Raw genomic sequence first — 27,655 nt, 5'->3', positions numbered from 1 at the left:
TTGATAGCTTCGATGGCAACAACAGCTGTTCCCTGTTGGCCAGTGATAGGCTGTTCCTGGGGGACGATGCTGGCACTGTTCACCACCGTGAGCGGGGCTACCAGGCTGACAGGCCATCAGAAGCTGGCGGTGGGGCTTCATCGTCCCCAGCGGATCGAGGCTATGAGGGGCCTACTCACTTGGGTAGCCATTGCACTGGACATCAAACTGGTGGACAGTGATGACTCCATCTGTCCCCATCTCTGCTGAGTTCCGGGAGGTCTTGCAGGAGCGCTGGGCCTCTGCCAGGGGCACTTCTGACTCACATCAGAGACTGGACCATGGAGTTATGTGGCGGGTTCAGAGTCACTCGGCCTCCGGGATTACCCGACCATGGACACCATGATAGCTGCCATGGTCCTCCCGACCCAGGAGATTATAGTGCGGAACCTGCGACTGAAGCCAGGACCACCAGAGTATTTGATGCGGACTTGAAAGCCACATATGGGTCCCTCTGCTCTCTTGGCCACCTTACCAATGCGGCCATGCTGCTGCAGGCCTATCTGCAGACTCTGTTGCCCCGGCTGCGGGGGGAAACAGAAGATCTCCTCCGGGAAGCGATGGAGAGGTCTCGTCTGCTTTCCCTGTACCAGAGTTGTGGCCCGCTCCAACGGATGGGCCATGGCGCAGGTGGTTACCTCCTGGCGCCACCTCTGGCTGGCCCAATTCCATCTGCCAGCTGCTCACCATTGCACATTTGCCACTCTCCCCATCACCACAGGGGTTAATGACATTCTGGAGCAGACCGATAAGTTTCGGATGGACTGGGAGACCCTGATACAGTTCATGCCACCACCTCAGGCTCCGGGTCCAAGGCAGACAGACCATCGCCTCCCTCCAGCCCCATCGCCTCATGCTGAGGAATGACAGCAGGGAGGGTACAGCGTGCGGTGGAACAACCTGTCAACCGCCATAGGGACGTGCCTGGGGGCCCAAGTTGTTCGGGGCGCCAAAGAAAAGGCGGGCCCTGGCAGGACCCCTGACACACCCTTCCCCAGCCTCGGCCGCTTCTCCTGGTCTGAGGGCTAAGTGGGAGGAGTGTGTGCAGTCCCCATGAGTGTTGTCCACAATGCTTGAGGGGTACCGACTCTAATTATGATGCCGGCCCCCGTCCTTCAGGGGCCTTCGTGTTACCACAGTGGCTGACCCCTTGAAGAAAACCCTGCAGCTGGAGATCTCTTCATTCCTGGACAAGGGTGCCATCCGCAGGATCGAGAGTTCAGAACTTCTAGGTAGGTTCTACTCCACTTATTTTGTGGTCCCAAAAAGAGAGAGGGTTTCGACTGATTCTGGACCTCTGCAAACTCAATGGGTACCTAAAGGTACTGAGGTTCCACATGCTGTCCCCAGCCTGCATATTGTAGGCTGTATCCAGTGGTTTGTGACACTGGACCTGAGGGATGCATATTTCCATGTTCCTGTTCACCCAGCTCATTGGCAGTACCTCCGATTCGCTTTCGAAGGGAGGTCTTACGAATACATGGTTCTTCCCTTCAGCCTCTCCTTGGCACCCCGCACTTTCCCAAAGTGCATGGACACTCCTGGCACCTCTCACATCCCGAGGGGTTGTTGATCCTCAATTACCTGAACGATTGGTTGACTTGTGCATCAACCAGGATCCAGGTCCTGTCAGACAGAGACATGCTCCTGATCCATATCGGCGGGCTGGGCATTACTGTAAATGACGAGGAGTCTGATGCCAACCCAGAGGGTGGCCTTGATTGGCATGGAACTGGACTCTGTCCTCATGAGAGCATGCCTGCCCTCCAGAAGGGTTCAGGCAATCTTATCTTGCCCCGACCACTTTCGGCAGGGGCGGATCGTAATCTGTCCTAACCTGCCAATGCCTGTTGGGCTTGCTGACGGCGGCCTCGTTGTTGATTTCCCCTGGACCTGCTCCATCTCCGGCCTCTTCAACGGTGGTTCAACTCCCACCCGCTGCACCCGAAGCGCCACCGCCAGCTGCGGGTGACCGCACAGTACTTCAGGGCATTGTTGAGGTGTCTCTGTCACTCCTTTCTCTCAGGTGGGGTGGAGATGCTGAGGATGTGCCGCCGGGAGGTGGCCAGCACAGACGCTTCCCAGATCAGCTGGGGGGGTGTGACCAAGGGCAGGTCGGCCAGCGGCTGTTGGTTACTCCCTTGGAGCGGCAGGCACATCAACACACTAGAGCTCCGAGCTGTACTATTGGCCCTGCAGTCGTTCCTGGTGAGAACGTAAGCCACCACTGTGGTGCTGTCCATCAAACATCGGGGTGGACTTATGGCACGAGAGCTCCTTCTCTGGGCTCAGGGACGTCTAGCATCTCTACGCACAGTACACGTACCCGGCATCCTGAATGTGGCAGTGGATATGCTCTCGAGGGAGGGCCCGCCACCTTGGGACTGAAGTCTACATCCACAGGTTTGTGGACAAGTTCAGGAGGTCGCAGGTGAACCTGTTTGCCTTCCTGGACAATGCGCTCTGCACCTTGTGGTACTCCATGTTGGAGCCACCAGGGCCTCTGGGCTTGGATGCTCTGGCTCACGATTGGCCCGGGCTGGACCTGCTGTCTCAGGCCGGGGGGGAACTCTGTGGCATCCGAGGCCGCACCGCATCAGTCTATGGGCGTGGCCACCGCCTCAGTCTATGGGCGTGGCCACTGAACGGCACCAATGGTTCATGTTAGGACTACAGGAGGGTGTAATGAACACCATGCAGAATACAATGGCACCCGGCTACAACCGTGGCATGTCTGTTCCACTGGTGGTTGTTCTGCTCATGGTGCACTGGTATTGAGGTTGTGCCCGGGTCATGCGGGGTGCAGTATGTCCTCCAATACCTGCAGTCTCACTTGGAGGGCTTGACAGCCTCTACACTGAGGGTATTTGGCTGCTATATCTGCCTGCCATGTGGGGTGGATGGACAGGCCAGTGGGGCGCCATCCCTTGGTCTCCAGGTTTATGAAGGGGGTTCGTCTCCTGCGTCCAGCTAGGACCCGCTCAATGGCGAGCTGAGAACCGTTGGAGTCTACCTCCCTGAAACATCGCTCTATGAAGGTGGCTTTCTTGGTAGCGATTACTTCCATGAAGATGGTGGGTGAGCTCCATGCTCTTCCAGTAAGTTCTGAGTGCTACCGGGTGGACCGCGGGGGGAGGAGTATATCTCCCCGCCCCAACCCTTCATTCCTCCCGAAGGTTCTGTCGGACAGGCATGTGAACATCCCTTTGATCCTGTCTTCTTACGACCCCCCGGCAGTTGTGGGGGAGTCTGGGCCTCCATCCGGCATGCTGTGACCTGTGAGGGCACTGGCTGCCTATGTGGAGCAGACACGGTCAGTGAGACCAACAGACCAGCTCTTTGTCTGCTATGGTGAGCGAGTGCTGGGCTATCAAAGCAGAGGCTCTCACTGGACCGTGGAAATGATTACGACAGCATACCGCCTGGCTGGCAGGCCAGTGCTGGGATCTGTGGTGGACCATTCAACACGAGGTGTGACTGCGTCCTGGACTCTACTGAGAGGAGTGCCCCTCGCTGATAAAAGTGCTGCGGCCAGCTGGGCGTCCTCTTGCACCTTTGCTTGGTACTATCGGGTAAATGTGGCAGCTCTCTCTGCGGTCGGTTCAGCGGTCTTGTGCGTCGTCTCCCCTTCCGGGGACTGTGCCGGGATCCCCCCTTCCACATTGACGACCCCTGCATCTCGGTCCCGTGGTGGGACTTCGCCTCTGGCTGGCTAGGTCCCTCTAGCGCCAACTAATCTGGTACGGGTATACCAATATATTGGAGTGATTCAATATAGTGAAACATAAAAGGTTACTTTTGTAACCACGGTTATGTGAGCTATTTGGATCAATCCTCTACGGTGCTAGAGGCGCATCAAAAATGATGTAGAGAATGTGTATCGCGGCCATGGGGTCTCTATATAGGGGCGGGCCCCAGCCGTGACCCAGGTGTTCACAGGAGTAAATCTGTAAATCCTCACCTCGGATGTATCCCTCCGCCGCGGAGGGATACCAATATATTGGAGTGATCCAAATAGCTCGCATAACCGTGGTTACAAAGGTAACCTTCGGTCTAATTGTGTTGCTTTCCTTTGGCTCTGTGGGGTCTGTTTGACAAAACCCCAGGACCATCTTGCTTAGGGGGCTCAATTTTGTGAATTTTTGGTTGGTGGGCGGATCCCAGACCTCACAACCAAAAAGAGCAATGTGTTTAACTGCTTCAAGTACACTGCTCAAAAAAATAAAGCGAACACTTAAACACAATGTAACTCCAAGTCAATCACAGTTCTGTGAAATCAAGCTGTCCACTTAGGAAGCTACACTGATTGACAATACATTTCACATGCTGTTGTGCAAATGGAATAGACAACAGGTGGAAATTATAGGCAATTAACAAGACACCCCTAATAAAGGAGTGGTTCTGCAGGTGGTGACCACAGACCACTTCTCAGTTCCTATGCTTCCTGGCTGATGTTTTGGTCACTTTTAAATGCTGGTGGTGCTTTCACTCTAGTGGTAGCATGAGACTGAGTCTACAACCCACACAAGTGGCTCAGGTAGTGCAGCTCATCCAGGATGGCACATCAATGCGAGCTGTGGCAAGAAGGTTTGCTGTGTCTGTAAGCGTAGTGTCCAGAGCATGGAAGCGTTACCAGGAGACAGGCCAGTACATCAGGAGACGTGGAGGAGGCCGTAGGAGGGCAACAACCCAGCAGCAGGACCGCTACCTCCGCTTTTGTGCAAGGAAGGAGAAGGAGGAGCACTGCCAGAGCCCTGCAAAATGACCTCCAGCAGGTCACAAATGTGCATGTGTCTGCTCAAACGGTCAGAAACAGACTCCATGAGGGTGGTATGAGGGCCCGACGTCCACAGGCGGGGGTTGTGCTTACAGCCCAACACCGTGCAGGACGTTTGGTATTTGCCAGAGAACACCAAGATTGGCAAATTCGCCACTGATGCCCTGTGCTCTTCACAGATGAAAGCAGGTTAACACTGAGCACGTGACAGAGTCTGGAGACGCCATGGAGAACGTTATGCTGCCTGCAACATCCTCCAGCCTGACCGGTTTGGCGGTGGGTCAGTCATGGTGTGGGGTGGCATTTCTTTGGGGGGCCGCACAGCCCTCCATGTGCTCGCCTGAGGTAGCCTGACTGCCATTAGGTACCGAGATGAGATCCTCAGACCCATTGTGAGACCATATGCTGGTGCGGTTGGCCCTGGGTTCCTCCTAATGCAAGAAAATGCTAGACCTCATGTGGCTGGAGTGTGTCAGCAGTTCCTGCAAGAGGAAGGCATTGATGCTATGGACTGGCCCGCCCGATCCCCAGACCTGAATCCAATTGAGCACATCTGGGACATCATGTCTCGCTCCATCCACCAACGCCACGTTGCACCACAGACTGTCCAGGAGTTGGCGGATGCTTTAGTCCAGGTCTGGGAGGAGATCCCTCAGGAGACCATCATCAGGAGCATGCCCAGGCGTTGTAGGGAGGTCATACAGGCACGTGGAGGCCACACACACTACTGAGCCTCATTTTGACTTGTTTTAAGGACATTACATCAAAGTTGGATCAGCCTGTAGTGTGGTTTTCCACTTTAATTTTGAGTGTGACTCCAAATCCAGACCTCCATGGGTTGATAAATTTGATTTCCATTGATAATTTGTGTGATTTTGTTGTCAATACATTCAACTATGTAAAGAAAAAGGTATTTAATAAGAATATTTCATTCATTCAGATCTAGGATGTGTTATTTTAGTGTTCCCTTTATTTTTTTGAGCAGTGTATTTTTTAGCTCTAAGGCAATGATGTCTAGATGGAATTTGTATTCCTGGGAACTGGACCTTTTTTAGAACAAATTCTTTTTTTGTCTTACTGAGATTTACTGTCAGGGCCCAGATCTTACAATCTGTGCAGAACATCTATGTGTTGCTGTCGGCCCTCCTTGGTTGGGGACAGAAGCACCAGATCATCAGCAAATAGACATTTGACTTCAAATTCTAGTAGGTTGAGGCCGGGTGCTGCAGACTGTTCTAGTGCCCTCGCCAATTCGTTGATCTATATATGTTTAATTAAGAGGGTGGGGCTTAAGCTGCATCCCTGTCACCCCCTGGCCCTGTGTTTTTTTGTTGTTGCCAATTTTAACCGCACACTTGTTGTTTGTATTAGAGGTTGACCAATTAATTTGGGCCGATTTTCAAGTTTTCATAACAATCGGAAATCTTTTCAGGGCAGAACGACAGATTTTTTTGTCAGCTCGGGGATTCAATCTTGCAACCTTAGTTAACTAGTCCAACGCTCTAACCACCTGCCGCTCCACGAGGAGCCTGCCTGTTACACAAATGCAGTAATCCAAGGTAAGTTGCTAGCTAGCATTAAACTTATCTTATAAAAACAATCAATCATAATCACTAGTTAACTACACATGGTTGATGATATTACTAGCTTATCTAGCATGTCCTGCGTTGCATATAATCGATGCAACGCAGGGGGATGATTTAACAAAAGCTCATTTGCGAAAAAAGCACAATCGTTGCACGACTGTACCTAACCATAAACACCAATGCCTTTCTTAAAATCAATACACAGAAGTATATATTTGTAAACCTACATATTTAGCTAAAAGAAATCCAGGTTAGCAGGCAATATTAACCAGGTGAAATTGTCATTTATTTTGCGTTCATTGATGTCAGGTTATATGCAATTGTTTGGGCCGCCTGGCTCGTTGCAAACTAATTTGCCCGAATTTTACGTAATTACGTAATTTTACGTTATTATGACTTTACATTGAAGGTTGTACAATGTGTCGTGTTTTTGGCTATGCCGGATTAAGTGATATGACATGCTATTCTATAAAATAATTTATCCGTAATTAATATTACCTGATTGAGCTAATCATGTAAATGTAATTAACTAGAGAGTCGGGCACCACAAAATAATATTTATAGAGCTGTTATCTTCCGAATAAACTCTTAAAGACCTAGTAATATTTTACAGCAATAGCAGTCCATATTAATTGTCATCTTAATTCAATCTCATCTGAAAGTTGTAAATTCTTGGTTATCTGCACGAACCCTGGCTAACAAGTTGAACCATCAATACAAAATTTGGTTTAATTATTTATTTACTAAATACCTAACTAATTACACATACACATAATTAAATCATAACTTGATTACAAATGACATCATAAAGGAAAATGTCCCTAGCGGGCGGAACAGATATGACAGCTGGTTACACAAAAGAAAAGGGGCTTGGTTTGAGTGAAAGAGCGGGAAGACTGAGGAACAAAAGGGCGAAGCTGTGCTATCGTAAACACAGTATCTTATGCATTCTAAATTACCACCCATTTGGAAAAGGAAAATGCAATAAATATTTACTCTGAGCTGTGCTTCGGTAGGTTGGTGGTAGATGGAAGGCCGTGTTGCCCAACTGAGTTCTTTGAAGAATGTCCTCTGGTTGTCAATTGGATACGTTGTAGTAAAGTCGTTGAGTGATAGACGGCATACTCTGTCTGTTCCTTCCTAACCCTTGTTTGCATCTGCTGTTGCTAACTCAACGGCTAGGAGGTATCACTTCTGTAGTGAATAAGAGTTCAAAGTTCATACCATTCGCAACCAAAGCTCACGCTGATGTTGGCTTTGTTCTGTTATTATCTGAACCATTCTGACATGGGACCGTCGTCCTCGGAACAGGAGGTTATATTGTCGTCAAAGGGCTTATATAGGAAGGTAGAGGAGGGAGTGTTTGAAAAGTTTTATAGCCCATGTCCCTTCACAGGGGCGCGCCACTGATTTGAGCAGAGCCCTACCTTATGAAAACCCAAATCTCACATTTTAGAAGCTAAAATCACATTTCATCCCATCACAAATAATTTCATATTCAAACATTTAAATTGAACAATTCCATGTGAACTCTGATGTGTAGACTTTCCACTGTAGAGTTTGTCATCTTATCATTGATGAGAATGTCTCAGATGACAACCGAACTGACATATTCATTAAGTACCACTGCATATGTTCAATTGTTTGGATTACCAGAATATAGTCCATTTCCCCCCACCTTCTGATGTTCCCAGAATCTCTATGTTAACCAAGGGTTTGGCAAATGTAACATCAGTATGGTAGAGCGAGGAAAAAGGGGGTAAGACGTATTTATGACTGTCATAAACCTACCACCCAGGCCAATGTCATGACAAATGTAATAGCAATATTTAGACTTAGGGATGCCACCCGTTAGATAAAATACGTAACGGTTCCGTATTTCACTGAAACGTTTTGTTTTCGAAATTATAGTTTCCGGATTCGACCATATTAATGACCAAAGGCTCGTATTTCTGTGTGTTATTATGTTATAATTAAGTCTATGATTTGATAGTCAAACAGCACTTTCGTGCATTTTGCCAGCAGCTATTCGCTGTGTTTCAGGCATTGAGCTGTTTATGACTTCAAGCCTATCAACTCCCGAGATTAGGCTGGTGTAACCGATGTGAAATGGCTAGCTAGTTAGCGGGGTGCGCACTAATAGCGTTTCAAACGTCACTCTCTCTGAGACTTGGAGTAGTTGTTCCCCTTGCTCTGCAAGGGCCACGGCTTTGTGGAGCGATGGGTAACGATGCTTCGTGGCTGTTGTATGTGTTCCTGGTTCGAGCCCAGGTAGGGGCGAGGAGAAGGACGGAAGCTATACTGTTATACTGGCAATACTATAGTGCCAAAAAGAACATCCAATAGTCAAAGGTATATGAAATACAAATGGTATAGAGCGAAATAGTCCTATAAATTACTATATTAACTACAACCTAAAACCTCTTACCTTGGAATATTGAAGTCTCATGTTAAAAGGAACCACCAGCTTTCATATGTTCTCATGTTCTGGCACATATTGCACTTTTACTTCTCAAACACTGTGTTTTTGCATTATTTAAACCAAATTGAACATGTTTCATTATTAATTTGAGGCTAAATGGATTTTTATTTATGTATTATATTAAGTTAAAATAAGTGTTCATTCAGTATTGTTGTAATTGTCATTATTACCGATTAATCGGACGATTGTTTAATTTGTATCGGCTTTTTTTGGTCCTCCAATAATCGGCATCGGCTTTGAAAAATTATAATCGGGCGACCTCTAGTTTGTATACGTGGATTTTATGTTGTGTGTTTTTCCTCCAACACCAGTTTCCATCATTTTGTATAGCAGGCCCTCGTGCCAAATTGAGTCGAAGCTTGTTTGCTTGGTAATTCGTGTGCAGGGTGAATACGTGGTCTGTTGTACGGTAATTTGGTAAAAAGCCAATTTGGCATTTGCTAAGTACATTGTTTTCACTGAGGAAATGTACAAGTCTGCTGTTAATGATCATGCAGAGAATTTTCCCAAGGTTGCTGTTGACGCATATCCCACGGTAGTTATTGGGGTCAAATTTGTCTCTACTTTTGTGGATTGGGGTGATCAGTCCCTGGTTCCAAATATTGGTGAATATCCCAGAGCTGAGGATGAGGTTAGAGTATAGCCAATTTGAATTTGTGGTCTGTATATTTTATAATTTAATTTAGGATACCATCAACTCCACATGCCTTTTTGAGTTGAAGTGTTGTATTTTGTCCTGTAGTTCATTCAGTATCATTGGAGAATCCAGTGGGTTTTAGTAGTATTTAATAGTTGATTCTAAGATTTTGTATTTGATCATGTAAACTAGCACTCAAAAGTTTTGGGTCACTTTGAAATTTCCTTGTTTTTGAAAGAAAAGCACTTTTTAATATATATATATATTTTAAATAACATCAAATTGATCATAAATACATAGACATTGTTAATGTTGTAAATGACTATTGTAGCTGGAAACGGCAAATTTTTTACATTTAAATTTATGGAATATCAACATAGGCGTGCAGAGGCCCATTATCAGCAACCATCAGTCCTGCGTTCCAATGGTACGTTGTTAGCAAATCCAAGTTTATAATTTTAAAAGGCTAATTGATCATTAGAAAACCCTTTTGCAATTATGTTATGTTAGCACAGCTGAAAACTGTTGTGCTGATTTTTAACAAAGCATAAAACTGGGCTTCTTTAGACTAGTTGAGAATCTGGATCATCAGCATTTATGGGTTTGATTAGACTTAAAATGGCCAGAAACAATTAACTTTCTTCTGAAATTTGTCAGTCTATTCTTGTTCTGAGAAATTAAGGCTATTCAATGCGAGAAATTGCCAAGAAACAGAAGATCTCGTACAACGCTGTGTAGTACTCAATTCACAGAACAGCGCAAACTGTCTCTAATCAGAATCGAAAGAGTGGGAGGCCCCGGTGGACAACTGAGTAAGAGGACAAGTACATTAGTGTCTAGTTTGAGAAATGGACCCCTCACAAGTCCTCAACTGGCAGCTTCATTAACTAGTACTTGCAAAACGCCAGTCTCAATGTCAACAGTGAAGAGGCAACTCCGGGATGCTGGCCTTCTAGGCAGTTGCAGAGAAAAATCCATCTCTCAGACTGGCCAATAAAAAGAACTATGAGATGGCTTTTTCTTTGCAACGCTGCCTCGAAGGCCAGCATCCTCTTTCTTCACTGTTGACGTAGAGACTGGTGTTTTGAAGGCCAGTTTTATTGCTTCTTTAATCAGAAGAACAATAGATTTTAGCTGTGCTAACATAATTGCAAAAGGGTTTTCTAATGATCAGTTATCCTTTTTTTAAATGTTAAACTTGGATTAGCTAACAACGTGCCATTGGAACACAGGAGTGATGGCTGCTGATAATGGGCCTCTCTACTCATATGTAGATATTCCATAAAAAAAATCTGCCATTTCCAGCTACAATAGTCATTTACAACATTAACTATGTCTACACTGTATTTCTGATCAATTTTATGTTAATGGACAAAAAATGTACCTTTCAAAAATAAGGACATTTCTAAGTGACTCTAAACCATTGAATGGTAGTCTATATGTTTTTGCTGTTTTCTTCTTTGTTATATAGCTCTCTACCCCTCTTTCTCGCTTTCATGTCACCACCCCTTTCCTTTCCTCATTCTTTCTCCCTCTGTCTCCTTTCCTTTCTGTATCACTGTCACTATCTTCCTCTGTCGCTCTCTGTTTCTCTCGGTTCCGGTGTGTGTGTCTGCGTATGCGTGTGTGATTCCTGTTTCTTAAAATAACTGACGGCTCAGATTTGTGTGTGCGTGGAACACACACACACTAAAAAGCACACACACAGGAATTCCCCAGAAAAGAGGAGTCAGTTTTCCGATGGGGGTTGAGATAATTAAGAGACGTGTGCTTTGTTTAGCCTCTCCCATCCCCAGAGCTTTCAACTTCAGAGAACCGTTAAGGAATGTAAATATATGGTTTCTATAGAAATTGTGACCAAATATATTATATGGTATTGAAAAAGCTTACAGGATAACTGGCTCCTACCTCTAGAAGTTGCAATTACTGTTTCATGGTTCTATAATCGACCTGTGAATGAGAGAAAGGGTTGGGTGTGTGCGCTTGCTTGCTTTTTAGTGTGTGTCTCTGAGACAGTGGTGAGGTCCAGTCAGCTGAGAGGGCTTGGTCTTAACAGGAGACGGGACCAGGCAGACAGGTGGAAGCTCGCAGGCAGGTATTATGACTGATTGCCTCACCCCGACAAGAGCTGGTTTCCCCCTTCACCTTTTCTAGGAAGGGTCGGAGAGTAGGTGAAAGGTCAAATGCTATGTTATAGCAGAGAAGGACACTCTGACCTTTTCCCAAATGGAGCTGCCTGATTCCTCCCATCCTTTCCTCCATCCTCCTCCTTGCCTCTTTTGGAAAAAGGTCAAAGGTAATTGAGAAGATGAGGCGAGGAAACAAACAAATTACTCTCCTTGTTTCATCAAGTGTTTACATACAGTGCCTTTGTAAAGTATTCAGACGCCTTGACCTTTTCCACATTTTGTTACGTCACAACCTTATTCTAAAATGTATTAAATAAAAAAAAAATCTTCAGAAATCTACACACAATACCCCATAATGACAAAGCAAAAAAATTCTTAAATGGAAAAAACTCTTCCTAGAGTTGGCCACCTGGCCGAAATAAGCAAATGAGGGAGAAGGGCTTTGGTCAGGGAGGTGACCAAGAACTGATGGTCACTCTGACAGAGCTCATGAGTTCCCTTCTGGAGATGGGAGAACCTTCCAGAAGGACAACTATCTCTACAGCACTCCACCAATCAGGCATTTATGGTAGAGTGGCCAGATGGAAGCCACTCCCTCAGTTTGCCAAAAGGCACCTAAAGACTCTCCAGAACATGAGAAACAAGATTCTCAAGTCTGATGAAACCAAGATTGAACTCTTTGGCCTGAATGCCAAGTGTCACATCTGGATGAAACCTGGCACTATCCCTACGGTAATGCATGGTGGTGGGAGAATCAGGCTGTGGGGATGTTTTTCAGAGCCAGGGACTGGGAGACTAGTCCGGATCGAGGGAAATATGAATGGAGCAAAGTACAGAGAGATCCTTGATGAAAACTTTCTCCAGAGCGCTCAGGGCCACAGACAGGGGTGAAGGTTCACCTTCCAACAAGACAACGACCTTAAGCACACAGCCAAGACAACGCAGAAGTGGCTTCAGGACAAGTCTCTGAATGTCCTTGATTGGCCCAGCCAGAGCCTGGATGTGAACCCGATTTGAACATCTTTGGAGAGACCTGAAAATAGCTGTGCAGCAACGCTCCCCATCCAACCTGACAGAGCTTGAGTGGATCTGCAAAGAAGAATGGGAGAAACTCCCCAAATACAGGTGTGCCAAGCTTGTAGCGTCATACCCAAGAAGACTTGAAGAATTGCTGCCAAGGTGCAGCAACAAAGAACTGAGTAAAGGGTCTGAATACTTTTCAGTTTTTTTAATAAATTTGCAAATACGTCTAAATGTTTTTGCTTTGTCATTATGGGGTGTTGTGTGTAGATTGATGAGGGAAAAGTCAAGGGATCTGATTTGTATATTTTCATCTTTATTTAACTAAGCAAGTCAGTTAAGAACTAATTCTTATTTACAATGATGGCCAACACCGGCGAAACCCGGACGACACTGGGCCAATTGTGCGCCGCCCCATGGGACTCTCAATCACGGCCGGTTGTGATACAGCCTGGATTCGAACCAGGGTGTCTGTAGTGACGCCTCTAACACTGAGTTGCAGTGCCTTAGACTGCTGCACCACTCGGAAGACTTGTCTGAGGCACTGTAGATGGAATTGCAAAATGCATCAAATGTTGTAAAAGGCAATCGAGGAGATGAGCAAACTCCTTTGTTCACCTGTTAAGAAATTGACACTCCAACATATGTCGAACACTTATCTGTTTTCGTGTCACAGATGAGAGGAGGACGGAGGAGTTGAGGAGAGGACAGACTTTTACCCAATTGAGAAAAGGCTGACACACACAGAGACACTGTCTGATTTTTTTTGTTGTTGCCCGTAATCTAATTGGTCTTTTGAACTGCGTTGTTGTCCTGTTTCCTTCTACAGTAAATGTGGGACTCTTCCTCCAGAAAGCTGCTTCTTCAGCCTCATCTGCAGCGCTGGATCCTTCATGGGTGAGTCTCTGTCTACACACATGAACTGATCTGGGTTGTCGGAGTTAATCAATTAACTCAAGTTAACTTTTTGTAATATACATTTTTTTTGTTGCAAAAAAACATTAAAAATACACTGAACATCAAATACATATCTACTATATACAATCTATACAGCTAAAAACGATGCAATGTCACAACAAGTTGACTTTGAGGTATAAAAAAAGTGTGCTTTGTCAATGTACCTGTTTTTGCTGACTTTCTTTGGACAAAATCAAGATGTCAATATTCTTATAATGCTTTTTGTATAATCTTAAATTACAGGTCAATTTGAGCTAATTCTGAATTTGCGATTGATCATGATTAGTCAAATCCTGCGATAAACTTGATAACATGTTGGAATTGTTTAACAGCCCTAGAACTCATACATATCATGTGCACGTGTCGTGCCCTGTGTGTGTCGGCAGTTTGAGTCTAACGGCTCCAGTCAATGATTCCCAGCTGTGGCTGAGCCCACTCCATTGACGCACAGCCCTGGGCATGCATGTGTTTGTGTTATCCACTGTGGGCCAGGGCGGCCGGACGTAATGCCAAGCATCAGAGAGCCACCCTAGCTCTGCTCTGTCTGTGTATGACTGTGTTCATAGTTGTGTGTTTCCGTGTCCCTACCCTACTCAGGGGAGAGGAGGCTTGATGACCGCTGCTATTTAAGGTCGTCTGGCTGGCTGTAGCAGCTTTTAAAGCCAGACTCGGTAAGTCCCAAATAAAATTACACTTTTTTTCTGGTTTAATATACAGTACCAGTCAAAAGTTTGGACACACCTACCTATACCAGAGTTTTAGTTTTTTTGTACTATTTTCTACATTGTAGAATAATAGTGAAGACCAAAAATATGAAATAACACATGGAATCATATAGTAACCACTTTAAAAAAAAAACATCTAAATATATTTGAGATTCATCAAAGTAGCCACCCTTTGCCTTGACAGCTTTGCACACTCTTGGCATTCTCTCAATCAGCTTCATGAAGTAGTCACCTGGAATGCATTTCAATTAACAGGTGTGCCTTGTTAAAAGTTTATTTGTGGAATTTCTTTCCTTAATGCGTTTGAGCCAATCAGTTGTGTTGTGACAAGGTAGGGTTCGCATACAGAAGATATCCCTATTTGGTAAAAGACCAAGTCCATATTATGGCAAGAACAGCTCAGATAAGCAAAGAGAAACAACAGTCCATCATTACTTTAAGATATGAAGGTCAGTCAATCCAGAACATTTCAGTAACATTGAAAGTTTCTTCAAGTGCAGTCGCAAAAACCTTCAAGCGCTATGATGAAACTGGCTCTCATGAGGACTGCCACAGCAAAGGAATACCCAGAATCACCTCTGCTGCAGAGGACAAGTTCATTAGAGTTACCAGCCCCAGACATTGTCAGGGTTCCATTTGAGCTCCTATGGTGTTCTAAATTTGTATGAATGATTTGGGAAATGGGATGCAACCAGCAAAGTTGCATCTATATGCAGATGATAGTCATATATTCAGGTGCTCCTTCTCTGGTTCAGGCTGTTGAAGATCTCCTGACTTCTTTTCAGTTACTGCAGGCCCTCCCTTTATGGTCTCAAACGGGTCTTGAATCTACAAAAAAACACATTTCATGAACTTTACCAGAGCTCGCACTCAGACAGAGAAGGTTAGCATTGTCACATCTGGTAGCTTATCCATTGAACAAGTGTCATCCTACAAATACCTTTGTATATGGTTGGATGACAAGTTGTCCTTTAAAGTTCATATGGATAATCTTGTGAGAAAGATTAAATTTAAATTGGGTTTTTATTTTCGTAATAAGGCTTGCTTCCCAATTATGGCTAGAAAGAACCTTGTTCAGGCCACTTTTCTCTCTGTAATTGATTATGGTGACGTGTTGTATATGCATGCAGCCTCTGTCTTACAGAGACTGGACTCTGTGTATCATGCATCCTTGCTCTTTTATTACAAATACCAAGTCACTCACCCACCATTGCACCTTGTACCAAATGGTAGGTTACACCTCACTTTATATGCGCAGAAAGCTACATTTGTATGCGTTTATCTCCAAAACCCTTTTTGGTAAACTCCCTCTTTACCTCTGTAGTCTGGTCTCTTTCACCACCAGCAGTCACCATACCCGGTCTGCTAGGTGGTTGCTACTTAAAGCCGCCAGAACATTCACAGTTTTAGACTGCTTCTCATCTTGTGCACCAGAGGCATGGAGTAGTCTACAATCCATGCTTCATCTAGATATGTTAGTGCCACTGAATTAATTTCAAATTTTGATGGGACTCTTTTTTTTTTCTTTTTTTTCTGTAATGTATTGAGTGTTGCTGCCTTGGCCAGGTCTCCCTTGAAAAAGAGACTCTGGGTCTCAATGGGCTTTTCCTGGTTAAATAAAGCTTAAATTAACTGCAACTCAGATTGCAGCCCAAATAAATGCTTCAGAGTTCAAGTAACAGATGCATTTCAACATCAACTGTTCAGAGGAGACTGTGATTCAGGCGTTCATGGTCGATTTGCTGCAAAGAAACCACTACTAAAGGACGCCAATAATAAGAAGAGACTTGCTTGGGCCAAGAAACATGATCAATGGACATTAGACCGGTGGAAATCTGTCCTTTTGGTCTGAGTCCAAATTTGAGATTTTCCGTAGGTGAACGGATGATCTCCACATGTGTGGTTCCCACCGTGAAGAATGGAGGAGGTGGTGTGATGGTATTTAGAATTCAAGGCACACCTAACCAGCATGGCTACCACAGCATTCTGTAGCTATACGCCATCCCATCTGGTGTGCGCTTAGTCCCACGATCATTTGTTTTTCAACAGGACAATGACCCAAAACACACCTCTAGGCTGTCTAAGGGCTATTTGACCAAGGAGAGTGATGGAGTTCTGCATCAGATAACCTGGCCTCCACAATCACCAGACCTCAACCCAATTGAGATGATTTGGGATGAGTTGGACCGCAGAGTGAAGGAAAAGCAGCCAACAAGTGCTCAGCAAATGTGGGAACTTCAAGACTGTTGGAAAAGCATTCCAGGTGACTACCTCATGAAGCTGTTTGAGAGAGTGCAAAGCTGTCATCAAGGCAAAGGGTGGCTACTTTGAAGAATCTCAAATATAAAATATATTTTGATTTGGTTACGACATGATTCCGTATGTGTTATTTCATATTTTTTATGTCATCACTATTAGCAAGACACCCCCAATAAAGGAGTGGTTCTGCAGGTGGTGACCACAGACCACTTCTCAGTTCCTATGCTACCTGGCTGATGTTTTGGTCACTTTTGAATGCTGGTGGTGCTTTCACTCTAGTGGTAGCATGAGACTGAGTCTACAACCCACACAAGTTGCTCAGGTAGTGCAGCTCATCCAGGATGGCACATCAATGCGAGCTGTGGCAAGAAGGTTTGCTGTGTCTGTCAGCATAGTGTCCAGAGCATGGAGGCGCTACCAGGAGACAGGCCAGTACATCAGGAGACGTGGAGGAGGCTGTAGGAGGGCAACAACCCAGCAGCAGGACCGCTACCTCCGCCTTTGTGCAAGGAGGAGCAGGAGGAGCACTGCCAGAGCTCTGCAAAATGACCTCCAGCAGGCCACAAATGTGCATGTGTCTGCTCAAACGGTCAGAAACAGACTCTGAGGGCCTGACGTCCACAGGTGGGGGTTGTGCTTATAGCCCAACGCCGTGCAGGACATTTGGCATTTGCCAGAGAACACAAAGATTGGCAAATTCGCCACTGGCGCCCTATGCTCTTCACAGATGAAAGCAGGTTCACACTGAGCACATGTGACAGACGTGACAGTCTGGAGACGCCGTGGAGAACGTTCTGCTACCTGCAACATCCTCCAGCATGACCGGTTTGGCGGTGGGTCAGTCATGGTGTGGGGTGGCATTTCTTTGGGTGGCCGCACAGCCCTCCATGTGCTCGCCAGAGGTAGCCTGACTGCCATTAGGTACCGAGATGAGATCCTCAGACCCCTTGTGAGACCATATGCTGGTGCGGTTGGCCCTGGGTTCCTCCTAATGCAAGACAATGCTAGACCTCATGTGGCTGGAGTGTGTCAGCAGTTCCTGCAAGAGGAAGGCATTGATGCTATGGACTGGCCCACCCGTTCCCCAGACCTGAATCCAATTGAGCACATCTGGGACATCATGTCTCGCTCCATCCACCAACGCCACGTTGCACCACAGACTGTCCAGGAGTTGGCGGATGCTTTAGTCCAGGTCTGGGAGGAGATCCCTCAGGAGACCATCCGCCACCTCATCAGGAGCATGCCCAGGCGTTGTAGGGAGGTCATACAGGCACGTGGAGGCCACACACTACTGAGCCTCATTTTGACTTGTTTTAAGGACATTACATCAAAGTTGGATCAGCCTGTAGTGTGGTTTTCCACTTTAATTTTGAGTGTGACTCCAAATCCAGACCTCCATGGGTTAATGCTCTCTCGTTGGCTGGCCCTCGCTTCATACTCATCGCCAAACCCACTGGCTCCAGGTCATCTACAAGACCCTGCTAGGTAAAGTCCCCCCTTATCTTAGCTCGCTGGTCACCATAGCAGCACCCACCTGTAGCACGCGCTACAGCAGGTATATCTCTCTGGTCACCCCCAAAACCAATTCTTCCTTTGTCCGCCTCTCCTTCCAGTTCTCTGCTGCCAATGACTGGAACGAACTACAAAAATCTCTGAAACTGGAAACACTTATCTCCCTCACTAGCTTTACGCACCAGCTGTTAGAGCAGCTCACAGATTACTGCACCTCTACATAGCCCATCTATAATTTAACCCAAACAACTACCTCTCCCCCTACTGTATTTATTTATTTTGCTCCTTTGCACCCCATTATTTCTATCTCTACCTTGCACGTTCTTTCACTGCAAATCTACCATTCCAGTGTTTTACTTGCTATATTGTATTTACTTTGCCACCATGGCCTTTTTTTGCCATTACCTCCCTTATCTCACCTCATTTGCTCACATTGTATGTAGACTTTTTTCTACTGTATTATTGACTATGTTGTGTTTATTCCATGTGTAACTCTGTTGTTGTATGTGTCGAACTGCTTTGCTTTATCTTGGCCTTGTCGCAGTTGTAAATGAGAACTTGTTCTCAACTTGCCTACCTGGTTAAATAAATAAATAAATAAAAATGACAACATGCTCAGTCCGATGATGCTGTGACACACCGCCCCAGACCATGACAGACCCTCCACCTCCAAATTGATCCCGCTCCAGAGTACAGGCCTCGGTGTAACGCTCATTCCTTCAACGATTAACGCGAATCCGACCATCACCCCTGGTGAGACAAAACTGCGACTCGTCAGTGAAGAGCACTTTTTGCCAGTCCTGTCTGGTCCAGCGACGGTGGGTTTGTGCCCATAGGCGATGTTGTTGCCGGTGATGTCTGGTGAGGACCTGTCTTACAACAGGCCTACAAGCCCTCAGACCAGCCTCTCTCAGCCTATTGTGGACAGTCTGAGTACTGATGGAGGGATTGTGTGTTCCTGGTGTAACTCGGGCAGTTGTTGTTGCCATCCTTTACTTGTTCCACAGGTGTGAGGTTTGGATTTTCCGATCCTGTGCAGGTTTTGTTACACGTGGTCTGCCACTGTGGGGATGATCAGCTGTCCATCCTGTCTCCCTGTAGCGCTGTCTTAGGTGTCTCACAGTACAGACATTGCAATTTATTGCCCTTGCCACATCTGCAGTCCTCATGCCTAAGGCATGTTCACGCAGATGAGCAGGGACCCTGGACAACTTTCTTTTGGTGTTTTTCAGAGTCAATAGAAAGGCTTCTTAGTGTCCTAAGTTTTCATAACTGTGACCTTAATTGCCTAGTTAGTGTCTTAATGAAAGTTCCACAGGTGCATGTTCATTAATTGTGAAAAGACAGTGTCCTGAAAAAGAGATGTTTCCTTCCAGTTTATCTAGTTATATCCCCCTCATTATAAACCAGACTTATTGTAAATGAGAGTTGGGTGATGCAGAATAAAAGCGTAATTTAGCTGACAAATGCATGTGGTAACGGTTAATAATAAAGCATATAATATATTGGCTGGCAAACAAATCGATCCACACACATTGCTTGCAAATGTGCATAGCCTACTTACTTGCAAACCTTGCTGGACTTGCTAGCTAGCTAATTGTTTTCCTCTTGGATGTTGAGTTAACTATTGGAAACTTTCGATGGCAAATTTGTGTTATAATTCAACCCTATAGATGCCGAGGGTTGACTTTTCCGGGCAAGTGTTTGCACTGCACAAGATCAAGTAGTTAACGGCTTTACCGTTGCACCCCAGTAGGAGGCCTATATTGTTGAACTTGACTGTGTAAAATAGAATTCCATTTTAGTGCTCTAACGTTCATAGCTTACTCCACTTGTACATTTGAATTGTTATGATGTAGTAGAGTAGCCTACATGCTTGTTGTATGCTACAAGAAAACGAGAACACCGGCTGTCTGATACTGACTGGAAGGGTGGCTGGCCCAGCTGACTGATACTGACTGATGGAAGGGTGGCTGGCCCAGCTGACTGATACTGACTGATGGAAGGGTGGCTGGCCCAGCTGACTGATACTGACTGATGGAAGGGTGGCTGGCCCAGCTGACTGATACTGACTGAAGGGTGGCTGGTCCAGCTGACTGATACTGACTGAAGGGTGGCTGGCCCAGCTGACTGATACTGACTGGAAGGGTGGCTGGCCCAGCTGTCTGATACTGACTGGAAGGGTGGCTGGCCCAGCTGTCTGATACTGACTGGAAGGGTGGCTGGCCCAGCTGTCTGATACTGACTGGAAGGGTGGCTGGCCCAGCTGTCTGATACTGACTGGAAGGGTGGCTGGCCCAGCTGTCTGATACTGACTGGAAGGGTGGCTGGCCCAGCTGACTGATACTGACTGGCTGAAGGGTGGCTGGCCCAGCTGACTGATACTGACTGATGGAAGGGTGGCTGGCCCAGCTGACTGATACTGACTGGAAGGGTGGCTGGCCCAGCTGACTGATACTGACTGACTGGTGGCTGGCCCAGCTGTCTGATACTGACTGATGGAAGGGTGGCTGGCCCAGCTGACTGATACTGACTGGAAGGGTGGCTGGCCCAGCTGTCTGATACTGACTGACTGAAGGGTGGCTGGCCCAGCTGTCTGATACTGACTGATACTGACTGACTGACTGAAGGGTGGCTGGCCCAGCTGTCTGATACTGACTGACTGAAGGGTGGCTGGCCCAGCTGACTGATACTGACTGGAAGGGTGGCTGGCCCAGCTGTCTGATACTGACTGACTGAGGGTGGCTGAGCTGACTGACTGAGGGTACTGGCCCAGCTGTCTGATACTGACTGACTGAAGGGTGGCTGGCCCAGCTGTCTGATACTGACTGACTGAAGGGTGGCTGGCCCAGCTGTCTGATACTGACTGGAAGGGTGGCTGGCCCAGCTGACTGATACTGACTGATGGAAGGGTGGCTGGCCCAGCTGTCTGATACTGACTGACTGAAGGGTGGCTGGCCCAGCTGTCTGATACTGACTGACTGAAGGGTGGCTGGCCCAGCTGTCTGATACTGACTGGAAGGGTGGCTGGCCCAGCTGACTGATACTGACTGACTGAAGGGTGGCTGGCCCAGCTGTCTGATACTGACTGACTGAAGGGTGGCTGGCCCAGCTGTCTGATACTGACTGACTGAAGGGTGGCTGGCCCAGCTGTCTGATACTGACTGACTGAAGGGTGGCTGGCCCAGCTGACTGATACTGACTGATGGAAGGGTGGCTGGCCCAGCTGACTGATACTGACTGGAAGGGTGGCTGGCCCAGCTGTCTGATACTGACTGATGGAAGGGTGGCTGGCCCAGCTGACTGATACTGACTGACTGAAGGGTGGCTGGCCCAGCTGACTGATACTGACTGATGGAAGGGTGGCTGGCCCAGCTGTCTGATACTGACTGATGGAAGGGTGGCTGGCCCAGCTGACTGATACTGACTGATGGAAGGGTGGCTGGCCCAGCTGACTGATACTGACTGATGAAGGGTGGCTGGCCCAGCTGACTGATACTGACTGATGTCTCCCCGACAGTTTGGTATTTCACCATCACAAATGTGACTTACTAAGTTTAAAGTGGTAGTTCACCCAAAAAGGTTAAGTTTCTCTGGCACTGTTTCCACATGCGAATGTTTTAGCATTTGTTGCACAAATCCAATTCAAGTCATGGGACCCATATTGGCATTTTTCACGAATGTCCAACGATTAGTGACTCTGTGGAGCTTCAGAATCAATTTGAGATACTTATGGATGATTTTATCAAATGCTAATATTGGTCATGTGGAATCAGTGCCAGGGAAACTAAACCAAAGCATGAATTGCTGTCATACCCTGTCTAAGGTCTGCTTACAGTGTTAGGAAGCCAATATGTCATTTTGTAATTTGGGTGAACTATCCCTTGAACATGACATATTTTAGTTCAGGACTGCGAACCAAATGACACACTATTCCCTACAGTGCACTACTCAGTGGACTACTTTTGACCAGGGCCCCATGTAGGAAATAGGGTGCCATTTGGGACGTAGCCCAGGACATTTGTCCCTCCCGGAGCCTCGATAAAGTGCTTTCCCTCACTTAACTTAGCTCTGACTTGACCCCACAGAGAACCGAGATTGCTTAACTTAGTTCTGACGTGAGAACACCAATAGCTCCATATTGGGTAGAAAATTAGGAAAGGGAGCTATAGAGGGTCTTAATGAATAGGAGAAACATTGCTTTAGTTTAGATCAAAGCTTTTTTAGGGTGTGTAGCAGCTGAGTTTTTAGAGAATGTGTCATTTAATTTGTACTTTTTGACTGCAACCCTTTTGATTTAAACATAACGTTCCATACATATTTGCCCATGGAAGAAGTGGTCAGAAAGTGACTGGATATGAATGGCAAAACATTCAGAAGATAGAAGTGCCCAAAGTTGACCCATTTTTGCATACCTCACCACACCGTGAGACATCCATGTCTTCATCACTGGAAAATATCAACTGTGGAGTTTAATATCATTTAAAAGCTTACAGAAGGGTTTTCAAACTATTTGATAATCTAATGGAATTATGCAATCTTTCATCATCTGAGGTGTTTGTTGCGCCCGCCATCGGTTGAGGTGCAGCATACTCTCAAATACAGGGTAGGTCTGGCTCAAAGCCATGTCTCAGGTTCCCCCTCTCCTTCCTGAGTTCAGAGAGAACCAGAGCAACGGTCGAGTAGTGGGGACAGCGGGCTAGGGGGAGGAACACAAACAGGCACATGATGTTCTGTGGTTGGGGCACGTTTAATTTGGTATTAGCTGTTGTAAATGTCCATAGCCATGTTCTTCAATGCAATGCCAGGGTCATTCATTAGGACACTCATTTCAAACATAACAAAGTTTTGCAATGCAAAATGAAAACAAGCTTTTATTTTCTTACAGGGAGTCCCTCCCTGTTTCAGTCCAGTTTTCTTCTAGCTGGTGAACCTTGTTCAGAAGTGCTACAGTAGGTCCTTCCATGGTAAAATGGCGGTCACTGCAGGTGCTTACTCATCAATTGCTTTAGTTAGTACACATTCTGTCTACCTTTTGAATCTATTACGGGATGACCGGTATTCTCAGAGAAGGATACTTTTGCGATCGTCAATGACACTGAATGTACTGCCAGAGATGTTCAGATGTTTTCAGGGGGAAATGTATATTTGATTATCAAACTTAAACATGTTTTAGCATTAAAAGCCTATGGTAGGGTCAAGTACTGTTGAAGGCTTCAATACGAAAACTGTTGTTTTTAAATAAATACAGAGCTGGACCTTATTGACGAAGACTGCTAGCTAGGCAACTAGCCAGTGCACAGACCAGACACTGTAATTGAATGCAGTAAACGCCAATTAGCTTTCTTTCTCCTCAGTGTTTTCTGTTGAATAGAAACCAGAACACAGAGAGAAATAAGGCACCATTTCCTTTTCCTACTAGCCCGGAGACAAGGCTGTTTGTTTTTCCATGCTTGTAACTTACCTCACTTCTCTGAAATGACTTGGGTGCACTGAACACACATGCGCGTAGGCAACACACACAAACACACACACAATGAAACCCCAGCTTAATGCCCCGCGGCAGGGGAACTCTAGCTAGCTGCTTTTGTTGGTCTGTTCTTTCATAACATCACTCTGCCCCTAGGTGTATGTTTACTGGCAGAATTCCTTCTGTCCCATAATGTATGTTTAAGTTATTGTCAGAACTGTGGTTCTCGATCTTTGTCCAGACAGTGTGTGTGTCCTGTAGTGACGCCAGGCAGGGTTTGCACAGCAACACCCATACCAACACCTGTCTGGGTTTAGCAACAATGGTATTTCGACCCACCATTGAGGAAACCCTAACCTACCTTAAGGAGCCTGTGGTGGAGGCCCTACTTCAACAGTACTAGTCCCTCCTGCCTTGGAACGGGCCCCTGTTCATTGGGATTTAACAGATAAAAAAGACTGAAACAGGGAGGCATTATGTAGGCTTGTGCAATTAGAATAAAAACATTTGTTTTCTGTTGCAAAATATATATATTTTTCAATTCTGTTGCGTGCCCTCATGAACATGACCCGGCCATCTCAGCTTGAGGTCACGATGCAAGGGGCTCCTAGTTCTATACCCACCTCACCATCTCCTTCCCACTCTCCCCTTCCTCTTTCCCACTCTCTTGTCATCCCTCCCTCTCACTCTCTCCCCTTCCTCCCACTCTCGCTCCACTCTTCCTTCCCTCACAGCTATCTTCAATTAGGCAGGTACAATGAAGCCCAAACAGAGACCAGTGTAGCATGTCTGCATTAGTGACAGTACAACCAGTCCAAACCCATTAGCAATGACCCCTCGGTCTGTACCCCTTTTCTTTCTCTCCTATTTCACTAGTGTAACTCACCTGGTCTCTCTCCCCCCTCTCTCTCCCCCCTCTCTCCTATTTCACTAGTGTAACTCACCTGGTCTCTCTCCCCCTCTTTCTCCTATTTCACTAGTGTAACTCACCTGGTCTCTCTCCCCCTCTCTCTCCTATTTCACTAGTGTAACTCACCTGGTCTCTCTCCCCCTCTCTCTCCTATTTCACTAGTGTAACTCACCTGGTCTCTCTCTCCCCCTCTCTCTCCTATTTCACTAGTGTAACTCACCTGGTCTCTCTCTCCCCCTCTCTCCTATTTCACTAGTGTAACTCATCTGGTCTCTCTCTCTCCCCCTCTCTCCTATTTCACTAGTGTAACTCACCTGGTCTCTCTCTCCCCCTCTCTCCTATTTCACTAGTGTAACTCACCTGGTCTCTCTCTCCCCCCTCTCTCCTATTTCACTAGTGTAACTCACCTGGTCTCTCTCTCCCCCCTCTCTCCTATTTCACTAGTGTAACTCACCTGGTCTCTCTCTCCCCCTCTCTCCTATTTCACTAGTGTAACTCACCTGGTCTCTCTCTCCCCCTCACTCTCCTATTTCACTAGTGTAACTCACCTGGTCTCTCTTCCCCCTCACTCTCCTATTTCACTAGTGTAACTCACCTGGTCTCTCTCTCCCCCCCTCTCTCTCCTATTTCACTAGTGTAACTCACCTGGTCTCTCTCTCCCCCTCTCTCTCCTATTTCACTAGTGTAACTCACCTGGTCTCTCTCTCCCCCCTCTCTCTCCTATTTCACTAGTGTAACTCACCTGATCTCTCTCTCCCCCTCTCTCTCCTATTTCACTAGTGTAACTCACCTGATCTCTCTCCCCCTCTCTCTCCTATTTCACTAGTGTAACTCACCTGATCTCTCTCTCCCCCCTCTCTCCTATTTCACTAGTGTAACTCACCTGGTCTCTCTCTCCCCTCTCTCTCTCTCCTATTTCACTAGTGTAACTCACCTGGTCTCTCTCTCCCCCCTCTCTCTCCTATTTCACTAGTGTAACTCACCTGGTCTCTCCCTTCACCCCTTCTTCCCCATCCCTTCCCTAGTATTGTCACCTGGCAAATTTCCTGGAAACCATTGGAAAATCTCTCTCTCTCTCTACAGTGATGGCGATAGTATTCCTACGTTATGCCCATGTGATAGAGAAGTATCAGAACTGTGTGTTGAACACAGCAGGCCTATCCACCGGCTGGATCTGTGCTGCAGGACTCATCATGATTGGCAACTTCCAGGTACGTGCGTTCAGCAACACAACTGTTTCACACTCTTTATCTGTCCCTACCGCTCCTCTGCTGCCCTATCCCTTTTCTATTCCCTCCACCTCTCCTCCCTCTCTCCACCTCTCTCCACCTCTCTCCTCCCTCCACCTCTCCTCTCTCGCCCTCCTCTCGTCCTCCTCTCTCGCTCTCCACCTCGCTCGCTCTCCGCTGGTGCCTCTGCATTCCAGACCTGCTTCATGTTGTAGTTATGGACCACTCACGTATGGGGGTACACACACACACACACACACACTATTAGGGTAGTGAGGCATTCCACCTTAATTCATGCCCTGTGGTTGTTTAGTTGTTCAGGACATAGTTTCTGGAAGTTTAAATATTTGGAACTTTGATGCCAAGTCGCTCGCACGGTGCCAATTTGGGGTACTATAGGAGGGTTGCCTTAGAGACTAGTGGAGGAAGGGGGGGCGGGTTCCTTAACATTCAGTACATTAGGCCTTTGCCTGCAATTAGTTATGTCTGAATGACTTCCTCCCTCTTTCCCCCTCTCCATTTATCCTAATATCTCTGTCTATCCCTACTCTCTACTAGGCTTGCAAACATTCATATAATTCCCAGGTATTTCAGAGAACGATAATTTGTAGACCGAGGATTACCTACTCGCTTTTTCCCTCCTGATTTCAGGAATCCTCCACCAGGATATAAAAAAAAAAGTTGCAACTCTACTGCTTACTCTCTGGGCGTTCAGGGCTCTGGGCGTTCAGGGCTCTGGGCGTTCAGGGCTCTGGGCGTTCAGGGCTCTGGGCGTTCAGGGCTCTGGGCGTTCAGGGCTCTGGGCGTTCAGGGCTCTGGGCGGTGTGTTTGTGGAAGGAAGTGGTGTGTGTGTGTGTGTGTACAGGATGTTTCTACCCTGAATGCCAGACATGGACTCTTCATAACAAAACTTTAGAGGAGAGGTGTAAAAGCTGACACCTTCACTACTCCCCTGATTCTCCTTAAGGCGTCTGCATACTACGTTCGGTTTGCTCCTTGTAGAACTCAACTAGGCGACGTGAACGTCTGTTACTCGCATACTCCCTTAAAAGACCTTTGCTTGAAAAACGAGAGAAAAAAGCGGCAATCGTACTGTTTGTCCCACTTGAGACACCGTAGCCAATATACCCCGGCTCAAAATAGTCAGAATGAATCTAAGGTAACTCAAGAAATCTGTAATTCATTTAATGTTTTTTGCAGAGGTCGTCTGTGGTCTTCCCTCTACCAACTCTGGTGACTCAGCAAAAATAGAGGAAGTTGTTACTTCCATGGGTCTTTACTGTACGTCTCTGAGCTTTCTGTCCTTCCTTGAAATGAACACCCACTAAATACACTAAGAGGGATATTACAGATGGTGCTGAATTTTTTTTTAGATAATTAATAATAACCTTAAGTGTAGTGCTTTTCAGTACAAGTGTTTCACACAATAAAATAATTAAATGAAAGCACTTACAAAGGAACAACGACAGGAGGAATACATTTTTTATTTAACCTTTATTTAACTAGGCAAGTCAGTTAAGAACTAATTCTTATTTACAATGATGGCCTACACCGGCCAAACCCAGACGATGCTGGGCCAATTGTACGCCGCCCTATGGGACTCCCAATCTCGGCTGGATGTGATACAGCCTGGATTTGAACCAGGGACTTTAGTGACGTCTCTTGCACTGAGATGCAGTGCCTTAGACCTTTGCGCCACTCGGGGGCGAAGGAGAATTAATGAGAAGCATCCCAAATATCAAACAAACTGAAGCATTCATCTTATCAACGAAAAACCTTCAAATCCCTAACTAATAATAAGTCATCATGCCATGTGTTGATATGACTCAGGGTGTTAATATGAGAGCTTCCTGACAGGGGGAGGTTGTAAGACATGGTTGTGTGAAGATGGATGCGAAACAAAGTATTAGGGCCCCTAACATC

At 46.4% G+C, this 27,655-nt stretch overlaps 1 protein-coding gene across 2 annotated transcripts in view; it reads left to right on the top strand.

Moving 5' to 3' along the window:
* The window catches only part of LOC112235924 (transmembrane protein 150A), a 55,020-nt gene that overhangs the window by 18,558 nt on the left and 8,807 nt on the right, over nt 1-27,655 (top strand). For both annotated transcript variants that reach the window (XM_024404471.2, XM_024404472.2), the window contains exons 5-6: nt 13,500-13,567; nt 25,587-25,714. In XM_024404471.2, coding sequence (XP_024260239.1) covers nt 13,500-13,567; nt 25,587-25,714 — 196 coding nt within the window. The remainder of the gene's footprint in view (nt 1-13,499; nt 13,568-25,586; nt 25,715-27,655) is intronic.

The sequence above is a fragment of the Oncorhynchus tshawytscha genome, linkage group LG16 (genome assembly GCF_018296145.1).
Source record: "Oncorhynchus tshawytscha isolate Ot180627B linkage group LG16, Otsh_v2.0, whole genome shotgun sequence".
NCBI lineage: Eukaryota > Metazoa > Chordata > Actinopteri > Salmoniformes > Salmonidae > Oncorhynchus > Oncorhynchus tshawytscha.
Note: the sequence above shows the minus strand (reverse complement) of the source record. Positions and strands in the feature narration are given on the sequence as shown.